General features: G+C 52.6%; 1 protein-coding gene across 1 annotated transcript; it reads right to left on the bottom strand.

Moving 5' to 3' along the window:
• Window positions 1-5: 5 nt before the first annotated feature.
• HCN2 (hyperpolarization activated cyclic nucleotide gated potassium and sodium channel 2) lies at window positions 6-27,735 on the bottom strand. Its single transcript, XM_080673423.1, has 8 exons — window positions 27,045-27,735; window positions 17,038-17,461; window positions 16,142-16,303; window positions 14,879-15,097; window positions 13,559-13,705; window positions 3,475-3,715; window positions 3,074-3,238; window positions 6-1,368 (listed from the first exon to the last, which is right to left on the bottom strand). Exons 1-8 carry the CDS (start codon window positions 27,686-27,688, stop codon window positions 674-676), a joined length of 2,697 nt encoding a protein of 898 aa, XP_080529549.1. The 5' UTR covers window positions 27,689-27,735; the 3' UTR covers window positions 6-673.
• Between the last annotated feature and the right edge of the window lie 9 nt (window positions 27,736-27,744).

The raw sequence follows: 27,744 nt of genomic DNA, 5'->3' as shown, positions 1-27,744 counted from the left end.
TGGGCGCCAATGCTGTCATTTATTGCGCGGAATGGGGGTGTGGAGGTTAGTGGGGCGTGGGGGGTGTGGTGGGAGCATTGCTGCCTCGGCTAGTCAGTACATTCATCACAAAGGCGGGGAATCCCCAGCCTTGCCCCCACACCCAGGTGTAGCCAGGACTGCCGACCCCTGGGCGCTGGGTGCTGGAGGATGCTGTGTGTGCCCGCTCCAGAGAGGTCACCGCGGGGTGCGCATGGACAGGGGCCGGGCCGGTTATTGCGTGAGTGCGATGTGGGCAGCAGGGAAGCCAGCAGGCCAAGTATTGCACTTAAACAGAATCCTCATCGGACAGCGGGCCAGCTACAAGGGTGGGGGTGGGCGGAAGTCCACAGCTATCTCCTTTCGGCCATGGGGTGGCTCCCTCCCTGTTTCACAGTTGGGGAAACTGAGGCACCGAGGTGAAGGGAGCCCCCTCACATGCCTGCGAGGCCACCACCGGGATGCGGGGGCAATGTGGGTGGGCGCAGGGTGATGAGGGGGGACGGCAGGGGCCCGTCCGTCCGACTACAACTACCTACGTCTCCTCTATGGCTTCTGGGGTGGGCGGCCGGGGCAGCGCGCAATGGCATGGCTTTGGTTTGGATGAAGGCCCCGCCCCTGGCCCACCCGGGCCCGTGGGGCGGTGCAGCGAGGGTCACAAGTTGGACGAAAGGCGCGAGCGCGCCGAGTCCAGCGGGTCGAGGCCTCCTGTGACACTGGGCAAGGCCGAGTCCCTGCGGTCCGGGCTGGGCCCAGCAGCCCGAGTGGTGGATATGGGCCCCAGGCGTGGCGTGGAACTGCTGGCTGGACGCGCGGAAGCTGCGGGGCCAGGGCCCGGAGCGCCATGGGGCAGCGAGGGCTGTGAGGCAGACAGCGGGCGTGAGGCGCGGCTCAGGCGGCGCGCTGGAAGTGCTGGCCCAGCTCGAGGTGCAGCTGGAGAGCAGGGTGCGCCGCCATAGGGCGAAGTCCGTGGTGCCCGGGGACTGGCAGGTGCGCCCGGGGGACTAGCAGCAGGTGGGGGCCCTGGTGAGGCAGTGGCAGCAGGCACAGGCCCTGGGGGCAGGCGCCGCACAAGGCGGGGCGAGCTGAGTGCCAGTGGCCCCACGAGTGGGCGTGCCACCTGTGGGCAGAAGCTCATGGCCACGGCCTGCTGCAGCGTGGCAATGGCCGAGGTGACCTGCGGTGGTGGAGGCGGCGGGAAGAGACCAACACGCTGGCCCAGCTCAGCCTGCTGTACCATCTCCCGATCATACTTGACGATCTCCTGGATGATGGCATTCTCCTGGTTGTTGAACACGCCTGAGTTGAGGTCGTGTTGTACCTTGTGCAGCAGGATCGAGTTCTTCTTGCCTGGGGACAGGGGAGTTGTCAGTGCACAGGGGAGCGCCTCCTGGATACAGTGAGCAGGTGTATCCAGTAGGCATATTGCTGCATGTACTGAGCACCTCCTGAATACATCAACCAGGTATTGGGCACCAACACTACAATCAATAGGTACAGAACACCTGCATAAAGCAAGCAGGTAAGGCACCTACTCTTTAGAGCCAGTACACATATACCTGTGTGTACTGCTGGCCTCCTGCATATAACCAACAGGTATTCTCACCTACTCTCTACAGCCTGTGCATATACAGATGTATAGCGATTGCCTCCTGTATACACCAAGCATCATGTATCGGACACCTACTCTCTATAGCCTGTATGCAAAGCATACCACAGGCACTACTGAGCACCTCCTGCATACAGTGATAAGAATCAAGTGTATTGAGTGCCTCCTGCATATAGCAAGCAGGTATCAGCACCTACTCTCTATTGTGTGTACTGAAAGCCTCCTGTATACAAAGGGATGGTACAAGTGTCTGCTGTGTATGGGAAGTAAAAATTGAGAACCTCTGTATATAGCAGGTATGCACGATCTATGTACAAACAGGTATCAAGCACCTGTTGTGTGTAGCAAGTGAAGAGCACCTGCTGCATACATAAAGCAGGTATGAGAGACACCTATGTAAACTGCCAGCATACATGGAGCATTTCCTGTATGTAGCAATCATGTATTGAGCACCTGTAGTATACAGCAACATACCCAGAATACCTGCCTGTTCACAGCCAGAGTGCCAAGTGTATAACATATAATAGGCATGTGTTTAGTGCCTGTTGTATATAGCAAATAAGTCCAAACACCTCTCACTCATAAATATGTTAAATACCTACTGTATAGAGCAAATTGTTGAGTGTCTTTTGTATATAAACATGTATCGAGCACTTTCTGTATACAAAAAAGTCCTCCCTCTAACCCCTGTCAGCCCCATCCAGTCCTGCTTTTTCAGCCATTGTCTTTATTCCCACAAATAGCAGCAAGGGCCACTATCTCCCTGCCTCTAGTTGTCAGCCAGTCCTGAGGGCTCCACATCCCCACTATTCCTGAGATTCCCTCCACTTCACCTTACACCCAAGGCTACCATGTACCACCCACCTGTATACCCTTGTAGAATATAAATTTGGTCAGGTCCTCCCCTGCCTAGAATTGTCTGTGGCTCCCTGTTAATCCTGATTTATAGTCCAAATGTCTTCCCCCCACTGACCACTAGGCCCTCTGTGCCTGGGTTCTTGCCTATCTCCCCAGCCTCCCTCCTCTTAGCTTCCCTGGCTCTCTGGACTCCAGGCCTCTTTCTCACCTCAGGGCCCTTGCACATACTGCATCCATGTCATTCTAGCAACACCTACTAATGCTAGTTTCCACTTAGCATCTCCAGGAAGCCCCACCACTCCCACATGCCCTCTATGATGCAAGCTTCCTGAGGGCAGTGCCTGAGGCATCTTCACGGCCCACCAGCTATACCTCCTGGCACACGGTAGGTGCTCAGCAAGTGTTTGCCAAATCATCAGAGTTCTGCACAACTGGAAACACCCCACACTTTTCCTTCCTTGGGAAACCAGGGCTGTGTTTGGCCAGGGGAGAAAGCCAGTCAGAATCAAGTTTCCTGCGGGTCATCTAGGCCACACCATCTCCCATCTCCGCACAATTTCTTCTATGACCACAACCAGGCCCACTCACCAATGCGGTCCAGGCGGTCAATGGCAACGGTCTCGAAGGCCCGCCGCATCATGGGGTACTCCTCCAGCACCTCGTTGAAGTTGTCCACACTCAGTGAGTAGAGGCGGCAGTAGGTGTCAGCCCGCACGCTTGCTGTGCGCCGGCCACGCGTTAGCAGGCAGATCTCTGTGTATGGTCAAGGGAGGCACCTCAGGGGCTGGGCAACACCCAGCTGCACCCATTCATCCCTGGGGTGCTCCCAGCTGCCCTGAACACAGTCTAGCCCACCCTCTGCTAATGTGGCCCTTCTGGTCAGAGGTCCTTCCTGCCAACACCTTGGGCCTCCCCACATAACCCTCCATCCCCAGGAAGGGTCCAGCTTTGTATTGCCTGTTCCCTGGTCCCCACAGACAGATACTAACCCCCAAAATAGGAGCCATCGGATAGCTTCATCTCCTTGTTGCCCTTGGTGAGCACACTGACTACGCCATGCTGTATGAAGTACATCTTCTTGCCAATGGTGCCTTCACGGATGATGTAGTCACCTGGCTGGAAGACCTCAAACTTGAGTTTGGTCAGCATGGCCGTGACAAAGTTGGGGTCAGCATTGGCAAACAGTGGCATCGAGGCTACCAGCTTCCGGCAGTTGAAGTTTACAATCTCCTGTAGGGGCAGGAGGCAGGGTTGACATAGGACACAGGTTGAGCTCTTCCATCTCAATCTACCTTTGGGACTTATTTCACCTCAGTTTCTTCGTCTGTGAAATGTGTTTAACACTTCAGCCTGAAAGCCAGCCTTTTACTTAACAGACAAATACTAGAGGTTTTGCCACCTAAGAATGGAGCAAGAGCCAAGCCAGTGTTGCTCAGTGGTTGAGCATTGACCAATGAACCAGGAGGTCAGGGTTCCATTCCCGGTGAGGCATATGCCCGGGTTGCAAGCTCGATCCCTAGTGTGGGACCTGTAGGAGGCAGCCAATGATTCTCATCATTGATGTTTGCATCTCTCCATCTCCCTTTCTGAAATAAAAAATATATTTTAAAAAAAAGAATGGGTCAAGAAAATACGTACACTGATTCCTTATAATTTAACACTATTGGCAATGGTGGCCATGAGACAAGAAAAAGCAATTGCAGACATAAGAATTAGAAAGGAAAAATTAAAACTATCTCCTTTAATGTGACTGCCAGGAATCAATAGAAAGCTATAATGGAAGTTAATCATACTAGCAAGTGACAAAAAAATAAACATAAAGCCCTATCCATTTTGGCTCAGTGGATAGAGCATCCGTCTGTGGACTGAAGGGTCCCGGGTTCAATTCCAGTCAAGGGCACATGCCTGGGTTACGGGACTGATCCCCAGAAGGGGGTGTGCAGAAGGCAGCCGATCAGTGATTCATCATTGATGTTTCTCTCTCCCCCCCTCTCTGAAATCAATAAAAATAAACATAAAAACTAAGAACATTAAACCAATGTGGAAGAAGTCAGGTTGAGAGTTAACCTTGACAAAAAAGCTGGGAGACTTAAATGTTTCCTGTATGAACTGGGTGCTGATACATGGGGATTTCATTTTATAGAACATCGAGTGTGCCCTTATGACATGAGTTTTCTGTAAGATGTATTTCAATAAAAAGGAAAATACCTTAAAAGAAAATCAACAGCTTTTGTATACACAAACAGTAACTTCTCAGTGAAGGTATATGGATGAGCCCTGGCTGGTAGCTCAGTTGCTTAGAGCATCTTCTCAATGCACTAAGGTTGCGGGTTCCATCTCCAGTCAGGGTACATACAAGAATCAACCAATGAATGCATAAATAAGTGGAATAACAAATCAATGTTTCTCTCTCTTTCTCCCTCTCTAATTTAAAAAGAAGAAAATATAATGAATGAGAAGACCCCATTTACACCAGTATAAAGAGCTACACAAACCGATGTGGCCTGAAGGTAATAAGACGTGTCCAAACCTATATAGGAAAACTGGAAAGTGCTCCTGAAAGGCACTGAAGGAAACATGAACATACCGTGTGTTCTTAGACAGAAAACCTCACAACCTCACTATCATAAGGATGAGAGACATCCAGCTGGCATGGCTTAGTGGTTGTAGACCTATGGACCAGGAGGTCACAGTTTGATTCCTGGACAGGGCACATGCCCAGGTTGTGGGCTAGTTCCCCAGTGTGGAGTGTGCAGAAGGTGGCCAATCAATGATTCTCTCTCATCATTGACATTTTTCTCTCTCCCTCTCCCTCTATGAAAGCAATAAAAATATTTTTTTTAAAAAAGAATAGAGCTACCACCATGACCCAGCAATCCTTCTGAGTATTTACCCCCCAAAAAAAATTTTTTATAACTTTAAAAAAATTTTTTTTTAATCAGAGAAGAAGGGAGAGGGAGAGAGAAATAGAAACATCAATGATGACAGAGAATCATTGCATGCCCCCCACTGGGGATCAAGCCCGCAACCTGGGCATGTGCCCTTGACCAGAATCGAACCCGGGACCTTTCAGTCCCCAGGCCAATGCTCTATCCACTGAGCCAAACTGGCTAGGGCTACCCAACATTTTGAAAGCACTTAGTCATAAGGATATATGTATCCCTATGCTGACTGGCCAATATATGGCAATAACCTAAGTGTCCTTTGATGGATGATTGGATAAAGAGGTGGTAGGGTTGCCAAAACCGGTTTGGCTCAGTGGATAGAGCGTCAGCCTGCGGACTGAAAGGTCCCAGGTTCGATTCCGGTCAAGGGCATGTAACTTGGTTGCGGGCACATCCCCAGTAGGAGGTGTGCAAGAGGCAGCTGATCGATGTTTCTCTCTCTCATCGATGTTTCTGACTATCACTCTTCCTTCCTCTCTGTAAAAAATCAATAAAATATATTTAAAAAAAAAAAAAAGAGGTGGTAGGGAATACTACTCTGCCATAAAAAGGATGAAGTATGGCCATTTGCAACAAATCTTGCTAAGTGAGATATATCAGATGGAAAAGGATAAGAACCATATGATTTTATTCATGTTGGATATAAAGCAAAAAGCAACTAAGTAATTGATACAGACAACAGGAAGGTGGTTACCAGAAGGGAAGAGGGGCGGACAGAGGGTAAAAGGGTCAAATATATGGTGGTGGCGGGAGACTGGGCTTCAGGCGGTGAGCACACAATAGACTGTATAGATGTGTATTATAAAGTTGTGCACCTGAAATTTGTATGATTCTGTTAACCAATGTTACCCCAATACACTTAATTTTTTAAAAAATAGCATGGTAGTGGCATAAAAACAGACATATAGCTGGAAGAGAACACGGAACCGAGAAATTCTTGCTTATGTGACCAATTAATAGGATAAAGAAAAGGGAAATACAATGGGATAAAGACAGGTTCTTCAATAGGTGGTATTGAGAAAACTGGGCAGATAAATGAAGAAAAGTTAAATTTGGATCACTTTCTGCCCTGGCCCGTTGACTCAGTGGATAGAGCATTAGCCTACGGACCAAAGGGTCCCAAGTTTAGTTCTGGTCAAGGCACATACCTTGGTTGCAGGCTTCTCCCAGGCCGGACTCTGGTCAGGCGCATGCAGGAGGCAACCAATCAATGTGTTCCTCTCACATCAAATATTTCTGTCTTTCCCTCTCTCTTCCACACACTCTCTAAAAATCTATGGAAAATATCCTCAGGTGAGGATTTAAATAATAAATAATAAAAGTAAAATAAATTGCATCACTATCTTACATTATATACAAAAATAAACTCAAAACGGATTAAAGACTTAAACGTAAGACTTGAAACCAAAAAATTATTAGAGGAAAACAGTAAACTCTTTGACATGGGTCTTAGCAATCTTTTGTTGTTAATTCTCACCCAAGGATGTTTTTTCTTTTTAAATATTTTATTTAATTTTAAATATTTTTTTATTGATTTTAGGGAGAAGGATAGAGAGAAACATTGATGAGAGAGACATAGATTGGCTGCCTCCTGCACACCCCCTACTGGAGATCAAACCCACAACCAGAGCATGTGCCCTTGATGGGGAATCGAACTTGTGACCTCTTGATTTATGTGTCAGTGCTCAATCACTGAGCCACAGTGGCTGGGCCTGAGGACATTTTTTCCATTGCTTTTCAGAGAGAGGGAGGGAGGAAAAGAAACACTGATGTAAGGGAAACTCATCAATTGGTTGCCTCCTGCACATGCTCCAACCAGGGGTGGGAAGTGAACCCATAATCCAGGTATGTGCCCTTGAGCGGGAATCAAACTCGAGACACTTCAGTGCACAGGCCGATGCTCTAACCACTGAGCACACCGGCCAGGGCCTTAGCAATCCTTTTGGGTATGTCTCCTTGGACAAGGAAAACGAAAGAAAAACAAATGGGACTACAGCAAACAAGTTTTTGCACACTGAAGAAAACCACAACATGAAAATACAACCTATTGAAGGTGAAAAGGTATTCACCAATGATACATCTGATAAGGTATTGATATCCAAAATATATAAGGGAAAATAAACAGAAAAAGAAACAAAAACAAGACAAAACAAAACAAATATATAAGAAATCTATGCAACTTAACACCAAAAAAAACAATCCAGTTAAACGATGGGCAGAAGACCTGAATAGACATTTCTCCAAAGAGGACCTACAGATGGCTGATGGACATGAAGAAGTTCAATGTCACTAATCATCAGAGAAATGTAAATTAAAGCCACAATGAGACATATCACCTCACTATCAGAATGGCTATTCTAAAAAAGACACAAAGAATAAGTGTTGGTGAGGATGTGGAGAAAAGGGAACCCTGTGCACTGTTGGTGAAACTGCAGATTGGTGCAGCCACTGTGGAAAATAGTATGGAGGTTCCTCAAATAATTAAAAATAGAGTTTCCATATGACTCAGCAATCCCACTTCTGGGTATTTATCCAAAGAAAACAAATACCAATTTGAAAAGGCATATGAACCTCTATGTTTATTGCATCATTATTTACAATAACCATGATATGGAAACAACCTAGGTGTTTGGATAAAAATCGTAGCCCAGCCGAAACCGGTTTGGCTCAGTGGATAGAGCGTCAGCCTGCGGACTGAAAGGTCCCAGGTTCGATTCCGGTCAAGGGCATGTACCTTGGTTGCGGGCACATCCCCAGTAGGAGGTGTGCAGGAGGCAGCTGATCGATGTTTCTCTCTCTCTCATCGATGTTTCTAACTCTCTATCCCTCTCCCTTCCTCTGTAAAGTATCAATAAAATATATATATAAAAAAATGATAAAAAAAAAAAAGTAGCCCAGCCGGTGTGGCTCAGTAGTTGAGCGTCAACCTATGAACCAGAAGGTCACGGTTCGATTCCCGGTCAGGGCATATGCCCGGGTTGATTTCAGAGAGGAAGGAAGAGGGAAAGAGAGAGAAAAACATCAATGATGAGAGAGAGTCATTGATCAGCTGTCTCCTGCACACCCCACACTGGAAATGGAGCCCACAACCCAGGCATGTGCCCTTGACTAGAATCCAACCTGGGACCCTTTAGTCCTCAGTCTGACTCTCTATCCACTGAGCCAAATCAGCTAGGGCTAAAATCAATTTAAAAAAATTATATATATATAGAATGAAATTGAAATCTTGCCATTTGCAACGTGAATGGACATGTATATCTATGGTTATTATGGGTATTATGCCAAGTGAAATAAGTCAATACAGACAAATACTGTATTGCTTCACTTGTATATGGAATCTAAAGAAAAATAAATACAAAATAAATGAATAAACAAAACAAAATAGAAACAGAACTACAGATATTGAGAACAAGTTAATGGTTGCCGGAGGGGAGAGGATGTGAAATGGGAATAAAAAAATAAATGAGAACAAAGGTGGTGGCGTAGGAAAACGCTGGTACTTGCGGCCTCCCACAACCACATCAAAATTACAACTAAAATACAGAACAACCATCATTCAGAACCACCTTGAAAACTGGCTGAATGGAAGTCTTACAACTAGAGAAGTAGAGAAGAAAGCACATTGAGACTGGTAGGAGGGAAGGAGGTGCAGAACGAGAGGGTCCGACACCCCACATGGACCACTTTTCTCAATCGGGAGGGAAACTGTCCCTGCAGAGGCTGCCTGTGAGGAGCAAAGGGCCCAGCCCCACACCAGACCCTCAGCCCAGGCTTCCAGAGCTGAAAAGAGAAGTCCCAGTAACTTTGGGCTGTAAAAACCAGTGGGGATTGGGGCTGGGGCTCAGTGAAAAGGGAGGCTGCCGGAGACCCAGCTGCCCCTCTTAAAGAGCCAGCGCACAAACTTACTTGAACTCTATCACTCTGAGTTCCAGCGCCAGGAGGTGTTGGGGGACCCAGAAACATACAGGGAGGAACTGGATTGTCTGGCATTGAGGCAGGAACTCAGGGGCTGCTTTCTCAAAGATGGGGATTGTTTCCTGTGCTCAGACCTCCCCTGTCGCAGGGCTGACTGGCAGGCGCCATAGCTGAGTCTCAATTAGCCCCTGCGGACCACTGGTGGCCCGTGAGGTCCGAAAGGTTGGTGAACGCTGGTCTAGAGCACACTGTTTGCTCCACCTGGTGGTTCCCTGAAAACTTGCCCCATCCAATTTGCAGTTCCATCCAAGCTGTTTGCAGCAGCTTTTCCATATGAACGGCCTGTCCTGGCTCAGGCTTCAGACTTTTTAAAACCTCTCAAATAAGCTGCAGCTGATATCAGCATGCCCCAAACTTATCAATAAAAGGCCAAAGAGCCGAAACCGGTTTGGCTCAGTGGATAGAGCGTCGGCCTGCGGACTGAGGGGTCCCGGGATCGATTCCGGTCAAGGGCATGTACCTTGGTTGTGGGCATGTCCCCAGTGGGGTGTGTGCAGGAGGCAGCTGATCGATGTTTCTCTCTCATCGATGTTTCTAGCTCTCTATCCCTCCCCCTTCCTCTCTGTAAAATATCAATAAAATATATTAAAAAAAAAAAAAAAAAAGGCCAAAGACCCAGCACTAGCACCAGCCTGCTTTGCTTCACAGCTAGGTCTTGCCTGGGCACTTCCTAGCCCAATACAAATAGCAGGCATCTGCAGATTTCTCTGTAGCTCCTGCCAGGTGGCCCCAGGCAGTGGCTGACTTTGCACCTCCCTGGAGACCCTAGAGCCAGCGTACCCAGTAGATGGCTTCAGACCATACCAGATTACAACTCTACACATCCGCAAGCGACACAAAATACACTCAAGGGGCAGACTCAGTAACCACCAAAGCCCCACTGAAGCAAGTCCTGCTCCACAGGGGTGTTTCCTGCACAGCAGCTCTCCCACTGTAGTCACAGCTTGTCCTCACAGCCAATTGGCCTGGAGGTCAATTCCTCCCAGTGACATCAGCAGTGATCAAGGCTCAACTACAACAAGACTATGCAGCCCACAAAGGGGTGCACCTAGAGTACCCAGCTTAGGTGACTGGGGAGGCTGAGCTACTGGGCCCTACAGGACACCTGCTATAGAAGTCCACTCTACCAACTCCAGGAGACATAGCAGCTCTACCTAATACATAGAAACAAACACAGGGAAGCAGCCAAAATGCGGAGACCAAGAAACATGTCACAAATGAAAGAAACGGAGAAAGCAAACTACTGGATACAGAGTTTAAAACCATAGTTATAAGGTTACTCAAGGATCTTAATGGAGCTTCAAGGGACTTAGTGAGACTTTCAAGGATCTTAGTGAGAATGTCAAAGACATGAAAAAGGACCAGTCAGAAATTAAGCACACACTAACTGAAATAAAGAATAATTTACAGCCGTAGCTAGTTTGGCTCAGTGGATAGCACGCTGGCCTGTGCACTGACAGGTCCCAGGTTTGATTCCAGTCAAGGGCACATGCCCAGGTTGTGGGCTCGATCCCCAGTAGGGGACATGCAGGAGGCAGCCAATCAATGATTCTCTCTCTTCATTGATGTTTCTATCTCTCTCTCCCTCTCTGAAATAAATAAAAATATTTTTAAAAATAAATGAGTAAAATAAATAAAATAAAATAAAAAGAATAATTTACAGGGATTCAACAGTAGAGCAGAGGACTCCAAGAATCAAATAAATAATTTGAAATATGAGGAAACAAAAAACATAAAGTCAGAAGAGCAAAAAGAAAAAATATGAAGATAGTGTAAGGAGCCTCTGGGACAACTTCAAATGTATCAACATTTGCATTATGGGTGTGCCAGAAAGAGGAGAGAGCGAGCAAGATGTTGAAAACCTATTTGAAGAAATAATGACAGAAAATTTCCCCTACCTCGTGAAAGAAATAGACTTACAAGTCTAGGAAGCGCAGAGAGTCCCAAACAAGAGGAACCCAAAAAGGCCCACACCAAGACACATCATAATTAAAATGCCAAGGGTTAAAGACAAAGAGAAAATCTTAAAAGCAGCAAGAGAAAAGCAGTTAGTTACCTACATATGAACGCCCATATGACTGTGAGCTGATTTCTCAATAGAAACTTTGCAGGCCAGAAGGGAGTGACAATAAATATTCAAAGTGATGAATAGCAAGGATCTACAACTAAGACTATTCTACCCAGCAAAGTTATCATTTAAATTGAAGGTCAGATAAAGAGCTTCACAAACAAGAAAAAGCTAAAGGAGTTCATCACCACCAAACCAGTATCACATGAAATGTTGAAGGGTATTCTTTAAGAAGAAGAAAAAGATAAAGATAAAAAATACGAACACTAAAATGGCAATAAATACATATCTATCAACAACTGAATCTAAAAATCAAATGAACAAGAAATCTAATGAACAAAAACTGGTGAATAAAATAGAATCAGAGGCATGGAAACATGGAACAGACTGATGAATCTCAGCGGTAAGGGGGATGGGGAACGGGAAGAGATTAACCAAAGATCTTATATGCAGACTAGTAGCCCTGCACACGAATACGTGGGCCAGTAGCTCTCTGCCACCCTCCAGTAGCTCCCCGCCCACTGCCCCACCCTCCTGTAGCTCCCTCCGCACGCCCCCAGCTTGCTGCCCTGCCCCCTCCTGTAGCTCTCCGCTGCTCGCTTGTAGCTCGCTGCCCCACCCTCCTGCTGATCCGTGATCTGGTCGTTACATTGTCGTTGTCGGTCGTTACACATCAAGGTGTAACAACCATTTGCATATTACATCTTTATTATGTAGGATATGCATTACCTATGGACAAAGACAATAGGGTGGTGAATGCCCTAGCTGGTTTGGCTCAGTGGATAGAGCGTCAGCCTGTGGACTGAAGGGTCCCGGGTTCCATTCCGGTCAAGGGCACATGCCTGGGTTTCGGGCTCAATCCCTAGTAGGAGGCATGCAGGAGGCAGCTGATCAATGATTCTCTCTCATCACTGATGTTTCTATCTCTTTCTCCCTCTCCCTTCCTCTCTGAAATCAATAAAAATATATATTTTTTAAAAATGTGGTGAAGACTGGGGGTGGGGCAGGAAGCGGGTGGAGGGGGGCAATGGGGGAAAAAAGAGGGACATCTGTAATATTCTCAACAATAAAGATTAAAAAATAAAAATGAATGAAACTATACAAGCATTAGAAAAAAACATCTTCCCTCCTCAAGGCCTTTTCCTAGCTGTGCCCTCCACCTGGGATACCCACAGGGTCACAACGCCTCAAGAAGATGTCACCTCCTTCTCCCCTCCGCCTTCCCATCCTTCCCAAAGCTCCTCCCTCTGGACCTCCCTGAGGGCACAGTGCAGGGCTCACAGACTCGCTCAGTAGCTGCTTGGTGAGTGTTGTGGGTTGAATCATGTCTCCCCAAAAGGTATGTTGAAGTCCTGAACCCTGGGAATGTGACCTTATGTTGAAATAGGGTCTTTGCAGTTGTCATTAGTTAAGATGAGGTCACACTGGAGTAGGTGGGCCCTGAATGACTGGCATCCTTATGAGAAGAGGACAGACACACACACACAGGAAGATGGCCATGCAAAGCAGAGGTGGAGGTCGGGGTGATACATCTCTAAGCCCAGGGTCACCAATGACTGCTGGCTACACCAGAAGCAGGAAGAGGCAGAAAGGACCCTCCCTGGAGGCTCCATAGTGAACACAGCCCTGTGACACCTTGATCCTGGACTCCTGATCTCCAGAATCTGAGACACTAAATTCCTGTTGTTTTAAGCTGTCCAGTGGGCGGTCATTCCTCATGGCTGCCCCAGGAATCTTGCCCAGTGTCGCACAGGCTGAGGGGCAGAGCTGGAATTGACTCCACAACCCGCCTAAGCTGCCTGGCTCCAGCCTTCCTTCCTCTGCCTTCTCCCTCTGTCTAACATAGCCCCAAACAAGGTAAGTAGTACGGGGTTAGGGTTAGGGTTAGGAACCCAGGGTGGCTGAGGCATCATGGGAGTGCAGGTGACAGAGGCTCAGGGAGGGACACTGGTGTGTGTACAAGTCTAGCTTGAGTCCTTCATATTGCAGCTGGACCAGTCCCTCCTCATCTTGGGGACTGGGAGCCGGATAGCAGGGGAGTCGCAAACCTTCCCCAACCCCGAGGGTCCTGTGGCCCTGCCTCACCTCTCGCAGGGGCCCATTGAGTTCTCCCAGGATGCTATCCTCGTCGAACATCTTGCCCTGGTAGCGGTGCTCATAGTAGTCGTGGATTTTCTGTCGGAAGTCCGCAGGCAGCTTGTGGAAGGACATGTACTGCTCCACCTGCTTATACTGTAGGGGGCATGAAGGGCCAAGGTCAGTGGCTGCTGTTCAGGGAACCCCTGCCTCAGCCTAAATGGGGCTCCCAAGTTTAACCACAACCACAACCAGCACAAGGCCCTGTTACATCTGAATTTCAGATCAACAGCAAAAATGTTTCGTGTAAGTGGATCCCATGCAATACCTGGGATATGCTTATGCTAACAGAAGTTACTCCTTGTGTCCTAAATTTTCTAGCAACCCTATCCCTGACAGCTTGACCCCAGACCCCTAAGATGCTGGTCCCCCATTTCAGAGACCCCCAACTCTGTCTACGGCCCTGGTGCTCCTCCCCAGGATCTTTCTATAAATCCAGGGGATGTGGCAGAGGTGCCAGGCCCTGCTATCCCCCGGATGGCACCCACAGGGGTGCCCCAGCTCCATTCCCACTCCAGCCCCACCCAGCCACAGCTGCCCTGAGCTCAGCAGAACCCGTGATGGTGGGCGGGTGGCAGCACCAGCTCATGTTTGGGTGTGAGGCCATGGCTTCCGGACAGCTAGGATACCTGGCACTAGGCCCAGCTGACCCGGCTAACCCGACTGGCACTGCTGGGGGTGCTCACAGCTGCCCAGCCAGGGTCAGCCATCTGGTAGCAGTGCAGGATAGATAAGGGCAGCAATGGGGTGGGGGCCAAGCTCACCATTGGCCCTTAGGGAAACTGAGGCACAGGGTAGACATCAAGGCCATATTCAGAAAGGGCTGGTCTGCGGGGCCAGCACCTGCTCTCCCTCAGTCTTTCCAGTCCCCGGGCCCTTGGACTAGCCCCATGGAGGCTTCCCCAAACCTGAGGCCAGGTCCAAGTGGCTGAATATATTTGCTCCCCCAGTGGCCTCCCCCATGGACCTGGCCGACCAGCATGTACTCAAGTGACCCCAGTCCTCTTAGACCCTGCTGAGTGCCGCCCCCGCCATAGCCCCTCCCAAGCCAGCCCAGAAACCCCAGAATTTCACCTCCTAGAGAGCTCCCCCTGTGTTCCCTACCCCTAGAGAGCTCCCTGATGCCTCATGGACTGGCCCTGCCCTGTTTGGACCCCTGACTTCCATCCTCCTCCTTGGCATATGTCCCTTCCAGGCTCCAGACTTCCCTCTAGGGTCCTCCCCCCCCCCACATGGAGCTGGAGGAATAGTGGGGTGGGCCCCCCAGACCTTCTCCTGGTACTGGCGCCTCGAGGAGTCCAGTGACTGGATGAGGGCTGTGGCGTGTCCAATGAACATAGCGTAGCAGGTGGCACCCACGATCATACTCAGCATTGTCAGCCAGATGTCAGTCATGCTCTCAGGTGCCTGCCGGCCGTACCCAATGCAGAGCATGTGGCTCATGGCCTTGAAGAGCGCAAAGGAGTAGAGCTCGCTCCACGAGTGATTCTGCAAGGCCATACACAGGTGGGCAGGTGGGCAGGTGCTCACAGCCCCAGGGAGCTCCTTGACCCCAAGGCCCCACCTGCCTGTCCTCCCCCAGGCATCCAAGGTGGTGAGCTTCCCATGTCCAGAGACAACTAAGAAACTAAGACGCAGGCAGGAGATGTGACATGTACACGTGTCACAGTGAGTCAGCAGCAGGAGCAGGTCTGGAGCTGCTTCCTCACTTTACTCCTGGAGAAACTGAGGATCAGAGGGGCCAGTGTGGCCCTGGGTGCTCAGGAGCCCCGCCTCTTTGCAGCCTCTGATTAGAATGGGTCAAGAGGATGTGAAAGTTCCAGGGACCCTGTGGATGGTGAGCTGGGGACACCAGAATCCGATCAGAGGGCCAGGAGAGTGGAGGCATCTGGCAGGGCCAGGAGGATGCTCCCCCCTCCACCCCCAGTCCTCAGTTAACCCGGCTGTGGGAGGGGGCAGTGGGGCCCATTCAGGAAACAGGACAGCATGCCCGGGTGTCCGGCCAGACAATGAGCTGCCTCAGCCAGGCAGCTGTGCCAGGCGCTGGGTGCGCGCCTGAGGATGCTCCCTCTGCTGTCTCTCGCCCATCAACGCCCCCAGTCCCTCCTCCCACTCCTGCCCAGCTCCGGGTGCAACCCACCCCCACAAGTGCCAGAGGCACAGCACTCGAGGGGTGGGAGAAAGGCTCCTTGTGGTGCTAAAGAGCACCCAAGACTCGCCCTTTACAACAGTGGGCATCTCAGCGAGGCAGCGATTGGTGACTGGGCTCTCCATGGATTGTTATATCTTATGGCCCATGATACCACGTTCCCATCTGTCTTCTTTTTTCTTTGTCTTTTGAATAAATGATGTACATTAGAAAGTAGACTCAATGGCGGGGGCAGTAAGCAGATGATATTATGTCTGGGTGACTAAAGTTGTTATAGTCACTGGAATGATCAAGGAGCTGCCTGTTCCTGGTCCCAGAGGGGCGCTATTTTGGGCCCCCAGGACGAGGCCCGGGTGGGCGTGGCCCAGGGCGGGGGCGCTTACCACCATGCCGTTGATTGACACCCAGCAGTTGCGAGGAAAGTCCTGCAGCATGGGCACCAGGAACTGTAGGCAGCCGTCCCAGTGGCACAGCAGCAGCATCATGCTGATGAGGTTGCAGATGCGCATGACCGCGCTCGCCAGGTCGTAGGTCATGTGGAAAATCTGGGGCGTGGACGCAGTGAGGTAGAAAGGAGCCCCCCCCCCCGCCCCCGCCACAACACCGCCCCATGCCCCGCAGGACCCAAATCCCCGCCCAGCATCCCACACTCCCAGGAGGCCCTGCTACCTGTCTGGTTAGTGAAATGTCCTGAGAGCGTGTGGGCCACTGTCCCTTCCAGCAACCCTGTCCCTGCCCGCTTCCCCCCTCGGAGCCTGTCGCTGCCCTGGAAACTGGGGGTGACATCACTGGCCATGGGGGGTCCAGAGGTGGTCCCAACTTGGGGGACAGGGACATGACTTCGCTTCCCTGGGCCTCAGTTTCCCCACTGCCAAACGGAGCTGTGGATTCCTCCTTACAAGGCAGAATGAAGGAAAGGGGCGCAGAATGAAGGGACGCAGAATGAAGGAAAGGGGCGCGTCAAGAGTCCGCTCTGTGCTCCCTGTGACCACAGCCCGTGGCTCCGCCCTGTAGGGGCCCCTGAGACCCCACCGTGCCCAACGCCACGCCCAAGTTCTATCCCCTATGGTACAGGCCCTTCACTGCAGCCTTTGTGACCCCACCCCAGCCCTTTCAAAACCCCTTTCCTGTGCCTGAAACCCCGCCTGCCTTCTCCCTGTGGCCCCGCCCCTGGGCCCTCATAGCCCCACCCTGAGTCTCCCATCACGCCCGCCAGGTTGTTCCCGGTGCCCTCACAGCCCCACCCCTGCAGCAATGGCCCCTCCCATAGCGCCCTCACCTCCTCCCACTGGTGGATGTAGCGGATGAGTCGCGACAGGCGCAGCAGCCGCAGCAGACTGAGTATTTTGGTGAAGCGCACAATGCGCAGGGCGCGCGCCGTCTTGTAGACCTCAGAGTCGATGCCTTTCTCCACGATGAGGAAGATATAGTCCACGGGGATGGAGGACACAAAGTCCACCACGAACCACGTGCGCAGGTACTTCTTCTTGATCTTCTCAGGGTCCAGGATGATCTCCGTGTTGTCCTCGATCACAATGCCCGTGCGGAAGTTCAGCACCAGGTCCATGAGGAAGAACGTGTCCGAGACTACGTTGAACACGATCCACGGGGCCGTGGTCTCGTCCTTGAAGAAGGTGATGCCCACCGGGATAATGATGAGGTTGCCCACCATGAACAGCAGCATGGTGAAGTCCCAGTAGAACCTGGGGAGAGGCGTGGCGTCAGCCCTGGAGCCCCAGCCCACGCCAAGCGCTCTGTAGGCCTGCCCTCCCCACTGTGCACATGCGCCTTCGAGGACCAGCCCAGATCTCTCCTTCTCCAGCAAATCCGAGACTGTGGACCCAGTGTCGCTAGTGTGGACTCTGTCTCCAGGAAGTGCCCCCCCCCCAACCCCTTACAGAGCCCTACAGCCCGCTGGGCTCCCCCAGCCCGAGGCCCTCTCGCTGGCTCAGTTCTAACCTTCCTTCCATGAAGAAGCTCCAGACCTCACCTAAGAAAGAGGTCGCTCAAAAATTGACTAAATGTTTCCTTTGACCAAAAACACCCAATGTGCCTGGCATAAGGGTGGAGTCCAAGGGACAAGAAAGGAGAGGGAGCTAAGCAGAGAGAGGCCAGGGTGGTGGGGAGTGGGTGGTGGTGGCAGGGAAGGAGGAACATGATGGCAGGTTCAGTGGGGGCGCCAGGGCTTGGAGAGTGCAGGGTGGGAACCGGACATGTCAGCTTGCCCTGGCGATCCAGGACACCGACATCAGCAGGTGGGCTTCCATGTGCTTGCATTTCCATTTCAGGAAGCTCCCTGAGTGCCACAGACAGGAGGCAGCAGGGGTGCCGGTCCAGCTGCGGGGAAGAGGTGGGGCCAGGGCAAAGGGCTGAGACTGTGGGAGGAACCGGAGCAGCAGGACTTGGCAGCTGCTCGGACATTTGGTGCGATAAATACGCCTGAAAAAGGGATGATGGGTTGCTTCTATTCCCAAATACAAGACCCCAAGGTCAATTCCGAAATTCCACCTGGAAAGTGCTCTCAGAAAAGGGCCCGTCCACTCAAGGAATATCTACAAATGGCCAAGCATGGTGTCCTGAATAAAGCATTCATGAGGACATACAGACACAGCAAAAGGCCACATGGACAAACTGCCAGCCCGGCAGCTATCAAGAAAATGTGAATCAAAATCACTCTGAGCGAGAACTGCCAGTTCCTCAAAAAGTCAAACTGAGTCACCATATGATGCAGCAATTCCATCTTAAGATTGAAAGAAGGGCCCGGCTGGCATGGCTCAGTGGTTGAGCGTTGACCTATGAACCAGGAGGTCACAGTTCGATTCCCAGTCAGGGCACATGTCTGGGTTGCAGGCTCCTCAATCCCCAGTGTGGGGCATGCAGGAGGCAGCCAATCACTGATTCTCTCTCATCACTGATGTTTCTATCTCTCTCTCCCTTCCTCATATATATATATATATATATATATATATATATATAAATAATATATGTATTTAAATATATTAAATTACATTATATATGTATTTAAATATACTAAATATACATATTTAAAGATTTAAAGAAGGGACTCAAACAGGTACTGTGCTCCCATGTTCACAGCATCACAATTCATAACACCGAAAAGGTGTAAACAAGCCAAACGTCCATCACTGAATGATTGTGGCCCATCACATACAGGAATATTACTTGGCTATGAAAGGGAATGAAGCACTGACACTAGAACATGTGTAAACTTTGAAAAAAATGATGCTCAGTGAGAGAACCAGTGAGAGATGCAGACATAAAAGGTCATTCAGCATGTGATTCCAATTATGTGAAATGACCAGAACAGGCAAATCCATAGACACAGGAAGTAGGTTCATGGTTGCCAGGGGTGAGGAGGGGGATAGGGAGTTTCTGTTTTGGAAAATGAAAATGTTCTGGACATGAATGGGATGAGGAGTGCATAACACATTGTGATTGAACTTAATGCCACTCAACTGTACACTTTCAAATGAGTAAATGCCAAATTTTGTTACACACACACACACACACACACACACACACACACGTTAACATTATAAAAATATGAAACAAAGCCTGGGGGTTTCAGTGATGAGCAGCTGCCCCAGATCATGGGTCTGAGCCCACACCTACTGCCTAGATTCAGGCAAAGAAGGGTCTCGAATTTTGAACAGACAATTATGTGATTTTGCCTTTAATGTGGAGGGAAAGGCACCCCCCCATCATGTCGGTCTTCAATCCCCAAATGGGTTTGTGCGGGGCTCTCCTGTAGGACCAGCACGCTCCCCCTCATGGCTGGAGACCCACGTTCACTGAGGGAAGGCTCTGTCACATGTAGGTGGGGCACTGCCTGGAAGGACCCTCAAAGCCTACAACTCCCCCTGGACTCCTCCCGGATGGACAGAAGAAGAGACTGAGGTTCTCAGTGGCTGGAGGGACTCGCCCAAACCAGCACACATAAATAAAAAGCCGCAAGCCCTGGCACTGGCTTGGCTGCAGTGAGCTCCCTATTTTGGTAGCTACTGTAAATTGGCTCCTTTCTGATGGCACTGTGAGAGCTATTAACACCACGCCTGCCGGCTGGTGTTCCACTCCAGGGAATTGATCCCAAGGAAACTGTCCAAGAGGAAGAGAAAAAAATTAAAAAGTTATTTGCACCAACATATTCACAATAGCTCAGCCTGAGAGAGCCAAAGGCTGGAAGAGACCCAACATCTAACACTGTGGTGGCAGTAGCCAGAGCTGGCTGACACCCACTTTTGCCCACTGGCAGGTGTGACCTTGGGCAAGTCCTTCCAGTCCTTGGGAAGCTCAGTCTCTTCTATCCATCCTGGAGGAGCCCGGGGCGTGGCAGCTTTTGAGGGTCCTCCTAGGGAACTGTCCCGCCCACATGTGATGGGACCTTCTCGGAATGGTCCTGGGTACTCTGGCCATGATGGGGAGGGCACCGGGCCTTTGGGAGAGCCCTGGACAAACTCATCTGGGGTGGGATAAAGACCTTGAGAGAACTGAAGGGCTGACTTGATCTGGGGGTGGGTGTTAAGGGCAAAATCAAATGACTACTAGAAATTCCAGACCTTTTTTCACCGGAATCTAGACAAGGTATGGGGCTCAGGCCCCCCATCTGAGACACCTATTCATCCTTGAGACTCCAAGGCCTCAACATCCAATGGGATTGAGGGGCCCCACCTGCTTGCTCCTTCTAGTCTTGACTCCCAATACCCAGAGCATCCACTACAGAGCTCCTAATCCCATCCCCACTCTCGCTGAAATGAGAACTGCTACCCCCATTTTTGGGCATACACCCTGTTACAGAGCAAGCAAGAAAGAGTAACAGAAGGCCGGGGGAGCCTAGAAACCACCAGGGGGCCTAGAAACTATCTAAAAGGCCACAGAGCATGAGGGCATCCTTGACATGAGATTCTCCAGACATTCTCTCCTTTTATTCTTGGGGTGGGGGAGGTAGGGACAGGCACCACACTTCCCCACTGATAGACAAGGGAGGTGCCCCAGCCAGGGAGCTGGGGCAAGGAACTGGAACCCAGAACTGCCACCCCCAGGGCCTGTCCTCTGTCTGCTTTCCCGCTGTCTGGAACTCTGCCCACAGGCTCTGAGCCTCAGCCTGATCACATGCTGTGCACCGTCTTCCCATTCTGCATGGTGTCCCCTGGGCTTTAAGGTGTTGGAGCAGAGGGCAGGGGACTGAAGAGGGGCTGATGGGCAGGATGACCTGGTATCATGGACAGGGCATCTCACCTGCTCCAACTGGATGCCCCCAAATTGGCCTGGAACCTTGCCCTTGTCCTCTCCAGCCAGCCTGGTCCCCCCAAGGGGAAACAGACTGGGGGTAAAGGAACTGGGTGGAGGGTAGAGGAACCCAGGGTACGTGCCCCAGCACCCTCACCTTTTCCTTGCCCTGCCCACCCCTTGAACCGTGCAGCCAGGGGCTAATCACTCTCCTTCTCTGAGCCTCAATGCCTCATCCGCCCAATCCCAGCAGCCCCTTCCTCATCGGGCACCCCAGGTACCACCAGGATGCAGGGACCACTGGGATATCGCCAGGCCGTGAAGCAGGAGCTGATGCACAGTCAGCCCTGGTACCCGGCACCTCCAACGACCACAGTTAAGTCCTGTATGTTAAAATGCTCCCCAACAAATCACAGTGGGGCCCTTGCTTCTGCGGAAGCACCCATATCCCGGCTGCTCTTCCAGGAGGGCAGTGGACGGACTGGCCAGTTCACACCTTGCTCACGGAGAAAAGCAGGCCAGAGAGACACAGCGAGTGGAAGGCTCAGCAGCAATGGCCCCTGGCCCCAGGCCCAGGTTCCTCAGCCCCCGCGCCCTATAGATGGGAGAGGGCCTGGAACCTCTTTCAGGAACACCCCCACAGGCTGGTGACCTCAGTGGGGCCCTGGTGGCTGCCACCACCATGAGCTCAGTTCTCCTCTAGCAGCTGCCCAGCTGTTCTCTTGGCGCAGACAGACAATCTGAGGCATGGCCAGTGCTAAGTGACAGGACCCACGCGGCCAGACTTCCCAGCAGGCACTGGGTTGAGGCCCCCACAGCCACTGGTGGGAGACACGGTGAACAAGGCAGCCGGCTCCCTCCCTCCAGGATGCAAGAATCCAGAGCTGTGGGAATTACATATCTGGCAAATCTGAGGGATTAGGGGTCACGTCGGTGATTAAGGGAGAGCAGGGACAGAGGATTAGGGGCCTGAGCCCTCGGATGCAGAGCTACAGGAGAGGCGAGTGTCAGGGATTAGGAAAGGGATACTCCTGCCAGGGAAGATGCCGGATTCCCAGCTTATCCCAAGCCAGGGTGGGCTGTGGGGTTGATGGTGTGCCAGGCCACGAGGACACACAGTGACCAGATAGACCTGGCCCTCCCTCAGGCCCAAACTCAGGCGGGGGAGACAGGTGTTCCACATAAACAGATAAATGAAAGGGGTGCTTCAGAGGGGCCACTTTAGCCAGGGTGGTCTGGGAGGACTTCTTGAAGTAAGTGGCATTTGAACGGATTATGGAGAAGGACCCTTGGTTGAGTGTGGGAGGCACTGCGCCATGGCATGGCAGAGGGCGCAGGAAGTGCAAAGGCACTGTGGCTGCAGTGGGGTTTCCCCTTTCAAGGCTGGCTGGGCGGCCTGGGGCTGGAGCAGAGGGGAGTAAAGGAGCTGAGAGATGATGGGAGGGGCAGAAGATGGCTCTACAGGGCCTTGGGAGTTTGGGCCAGGGAGGCTTTAAGTGAGGGGAAAGATGGACTTATATGTACCTTGAGACGCCCCTGCTGGCAGCCAGAAGGCCAGGAAGTGGGCAGAGGATGACATTCAGACAGGAGATGAGATAACTTGTGCTACTTGGATTTGAAGTGGGTTTGCTGATGCAGGAAGTGTGGCAGGGTCTGGCCTAACCAAACGAGTGGTTGAGGAAGCTCCTCCCTCCCAAGCCCCAAGCATCCCCTTGAGAAGGCTTGGGGAGGTGAAAGTTTAAAGCAGGGAACTCGGGGACCAGAGATTTGAAATTCTCGTAGGAAGCCTCTGGAGTGAGGAGAGAGGCTTCGGTGAACCCCAGCCCTGACCCCTTTACAAGGATCATGGAGTTAACTTCCTCCCAGATGGGGGGTGGGATGGGCCTCAATCCTCCCACCTGGGAAATGGGTTTTTCCCTGCTCCCGACTCCAAGTGCCTTCATGTTGGGTCTAAAGCCAGGGAACCCTAGCCCTTGTCCCTTGGCCCACCCACTCTGGATAAAGTGGGGTTTATTCCTATGAGATAATGTAGGGATTTGCAGAGAGCCCCCCCATCCTGATATCCAGCTGATCCTCTGGGCCCTCTGGGGGGGACAGGGTGTCCAGTCCTGTAAGTTTCTTCAAGTCAGCCTCCTCTACTACCCCAGTTTGGGGGACCCCAGAGGACATGACTCAAAAACACGTCAGCATCCACAGATCCTGGCTTTGTAGAAACCTCTCTGAGGGTCAGGAAAGGGACCCCACTCATCCCTTCCCTCCCATACCAGGCCTCCCAGCAATAGACAGTTCAGGAACACTATATTGAAAATCAACAGCAGTAGGAAAGACTCAAGTCGGATCTCAAAGGCACTTACAGACTTAAGAACGGATGCAAGGCAGCAAGGAAGCCACTTGCCTAAACTCTCTCTGGGAGATGACTCCACCCCCAGATGAGAGCTCCTCTCAACCTGCCCAGCACCCAAGCATGCCCCTCAGGGAGTTCAGAGATGTCGTGGGCACCCACTGTGTCAGGGATCTCTATAGACCCTCTTGCCCATGGTGGGGACTGATGGGCAAGCAGACAACCCCAAGTGAAAAGGCAGCAGGCACAACGCAGGTGGGAACAGCAGGTGCACATGCTGAATGGGATCCTGGGAGAAGTGGCTTGTAAATGGGAGCTGGAAATCAGAAGCACTGGGGTGAGGACATGTGTGGCAGGGGGACCAGCTTGTACAAAGGCTATCATTCCACAGGAAGGAGAGGAGAACAGTGTGAGATCTGAGGCCTGGTGTGATGCTAGACACCCCCTTCTGCTCATACCACCACCATCTCACATTTGGGGAAACTGAGCAGGGAGTTCCAGAGAGGACTCAAGACCAGCCATAGCTGACACAGGGGCTTGAGGGAGACACCCTCCACAGTACCGTCTTGGCTGAGAGGCCTCCCTCCTACGGGCCTCTGTAAATGCCCTCCTCCCTGGACACGCCATGCAGCCCTCACAGAATGAGGCACAGCCAGGGCTCTTCCAGTACACCAAACAGTAATTGTCCTGTTCTCGGTACCAGGCAAGTGCCAGGCCAGTGTGCAGGGATGGGCTCCACTGGCAAGCAAAGAAGTCATAGCTCAAGGAAGTGGAGACTCTGTGGCCCTAGGTGGGACCCCGGGGGCTGCTCAGGAGGGAACCTCCATCTCACCACCCCAATTTCCACTTAAAATCAGGAATGGTGTGCAGATGGGAGGGACACCCCCGGAAGTGGTATCTGCATCTTCGGGGTTTGAGGACACAAGGAAGCCAAAGTGGATCCACAAAGGCCCCTCCCCACTGCTCTGTGAACCATTTGTTTTTGTTTTGTTAATCCTCACCTGAGGATTTTCCATTGATTTTTAGAGAGAGTGGAAGGGAGATAGAGATAGATAGATAGAGAGAGAGAGAGAGAGAGAGAGAAAGAGAAAGAGAAAGAGAGAGATAAACATCCAAGTGAGAGAGACACATTGATTGGTTGCCTCCCACACTCACCTGACCGGGCTAGGATCAAATCTGCAACCCAGGTACGTGCCCGTGACCAGGAATTGAACTTGCAGCCCTTCCTCTCGAGGGACAATGCTCTAACCACTTGGCACACATTCAGGTGCTCCCAATATCTTGATCAATCCCCAGAAAGCCTTTTCCTCCCATGTCTTCTTGGCCTGTATGGCACATGGCCAGAGGCCAGGCTGCACAGTAGTCAAGAACATGGATGGGCCAGACTGCCTAGGTGTAAATACCTGATCTGCCCTTGACTAACTGTGTGGCTTTGGGCAAGTGACTTTACCTCTCTGTGCCCCACCTTTCTCATATGTAAAATGCAGGTAGCTGCAGCACCACGGCACAGCTGATGTGAGGACTGAATCAATATTCCTAAGGTGCTCCTTCAACACCTGGCCCAGGCAGGGCTCAGGAAGAATTGTTTTGGTCATGTGCTTGGAGTCTGTCTCCATATTTGAATCAGAGGTTCTAGATGTGGCAAAGTTCTGAAAGCTGGGGGGTTGTAGAGGTCCTGCTGCACCCCAGCTTGGCGGCAGCCTAAGTTTTTCTTTTTTTAAAATATTTTTTATTGTTTAAAGCAGTGGTCGGCAAACTCATTAGTCAACAGAGCCGCAGTTTGCCGAACACTGGTTTAAAGTATTACATATAGTAGTACATATATCTCCTTCCCCCCCCCCCCATTGACCTTCCCCCAGCCTCCCCTACCTAAGTTTTTCAATTTGACTGTGGCTCCCCTAGTCCCAACTACAGGCTACCCTCCACTTGCTCATCCTATTTTACAATTATCTAACCAGCCCAGACCTCATGGCCTGCCCAGGATCCCACAGGCGACTGTGTTCAAGGGACACGGGATGGGGAGCCCAACTGCTCCTCCCAGCACCCCTCAACCACACCCCACACTACCCCTTCTGTGAAGAAGAGGAAGCCTAGGACCACCTAAGTGCTGGAGGGAATGAGGGGATGGTTACTTTCTGCAGCCATCTCCCCCTGCGTACCATGTCCTCGGTGCACTGTCTCAGCCAGCTGGCACTAGCTCCCCCTTTTCATAGACTGGAACATGACCCTTCACAGCTGAGACCCAAGCTCTCCCAGCCTGTACCATCTACAAAGGAATGCTGAGCCCCCAGGCGGGTCAAGACCATCCAGATGCATACCATCTGGGCTGCCCCTAGGCCCACCACCCCTCACCCCTCCACGGCCTCTCTCAAAACTCAAGCCACTGGTTAAGACTATATTCACTTCACAGGGAAGGTCTAAGGGCTGAGGAGTCGAAATCCCAGACTTTCTTCCAGCCTTGTCCCAGATTTGTGTGCCCCGGGGCTTCCCCAGTTGTCAAGTGGAGACCTCGGACATGGGGACATGGCGGGGTAGGTGGAGAACCTCTGTGTGGGGAGTTCTGGCGCGCTGGGAGCCGCGGCTGGGATGCTGTCCGTGGTGCTGAAACCGCGCCCGCCCTGAGAGCCGGGCTGGGAGGCCTGAAAGCGTCCCACATGGACCCCACTCGCGAACACAAAACTTCACACACACCGTGCATACAACTCACAAACACTGCCCACCGGTGCACACCCACCCGGGCACACGCACACACACCTCCATTTCCCCCTAACACATACCAGTGACCCACCACACAGACACACCCCTAGGAACATGCTCCTCCCCATTACTCGGCCCACGCCCCCAGGACCCCCGCCCCCCAGTCACATGCTCGTGATCACACACACGGTCTGCAGTGTCCATGCTCGCAGGCCACAGAGCACAAGCCAAGGAACAAGAACCGCAATAATACAGGTCTTGTTGGGTGGCCCTAGTCTTCCTCTTGGCTGCAGAAGGGGTAGTATGGGGGCACGGTGGTGACCCTGCGCCTAACCTCGCTCTGAGCCTTTCCACGCATCAATCAACCGGTTTTATCCATAACAGCTACACACCCACTGAGACATGTGCATACCACCCAGAGGCTGGGCGGCTCAGAGAAGACACAGCCGGGAGACCCCGCGATGCTCAGAGCCCCCTCCTCGCGCAATACCCAGGCTCGGGACGGGACGCACCTCCCAGGGGTGTGAAGCGCAGGTGGAAATCGTGGAGCGGGCCGTGTCCGCGTAACCCTTTCTCTGCTAGCCTTTCCAAGGCGCGTCCTTCCAGGGCGCACTTCCTTCCTCCTTCCTTCCGCCTTACTGCCTCCCTGGCGCTCACGTTCCCCTCTATTCGTCCTCTCCGTCCCTCCGCGCTCAGACCCTAGTTCTGCGGCCGTGACGTGCGCCCTCCCGGCAGGACTGGGGATGTGTGGGTGCATGAGAGGGGGAGCACCAGGGTTAAGGCAGGAGTCTGCGCGCACCTCCCAGTGCCCCTCCAAGGGCGGAGCCTCGCGCGCCCAGGTCATTCCAGGCGGGTCCTGGACGCGCCTGAGGTCACCAAGGGGCCCCGAGGTCAACCGCGGGGCGACCGCCCCGCCCTCCCCGAGACGCTCCAAGGACAGCCCCGGCGCTTGCGCTCGCTGCGACCCCTCCGCGCCAGCCCACCCCTCCCGGTGGTAGTACCTGAAGTCGCTGTACGGGTGGATGATCCAGGCCCCCGCCGACTTGACGCGCTCTTGCTCGCGTTCCACAGCCTTCTGGCTGCCGAACATCCGCAGCGAGAACTTGTTGACGCCCGGCTGCAGGAGCGCGCCGAACTGGCGCTGCATGAAGCTGGCCTGGCTGCCGCGCGGCTCCCCTGCCGGGCCCGCCTCCTCGCTGCCCGCCTCGTCCGCCGGGCCCGGCCCCGGAGCCGGGCCCGACGCGGGCCCCGCAGCTGCCCCACGGCATGAGAACGACACCTTGGGCCCCCGCGCCGGGCCCTCGGGTCCCGCGGGGCTGCACTGCGGCTCGCCGCGCCCGCACTCGCCGTTTGGGCTGCCCTTGGCCGTGCTTGCCGAGCCCGGGGTGCCCGGGCGGCCGCACGAGCTGTCGCGGCTGCGGAGCCGGGCCCGAGGGCCGCTCTCGTCCGCCGCCTCCGGGGGCGCCGCCTCAGTACGGGGCGGCTGCTGGAGGGGCGCGGGCCCGGTGCCAGGAGGGGGCGCGGGCGGCGGCGGTGGCGCCGGCTGCTGCTGGGGGGGCGCGGGCGGCAGCGGCGGCGGCGGCCCCGGCGCGGGGGTCGCGCCCGGGCTTTCCCCAGGCCGCCCGCCGCCCCCGCGCGCGTCCATGGCGAGGCGGCGCCGGGCAGTGCGGAGCGGAGCCGCCGCCGCCGCCGCTGGCCGGA

This window comes from Plecotus auritus (assembly GCF_963455305.1).
Source record: "Plecotus auritus genome assembly, chromosome: 6".
NCBI classification, from domain to species: domain Eukaryota; kingdom Metazoa; phylum Chordata; class Mammalia; order Chiroptera; family Vespertilionidae; genus Plecotus; species Plecotus auritus.
Note: the sequence above shows the minus strand (reverse complement) of the source record. Positions and strands in the feature narration are given on the sequence as shown.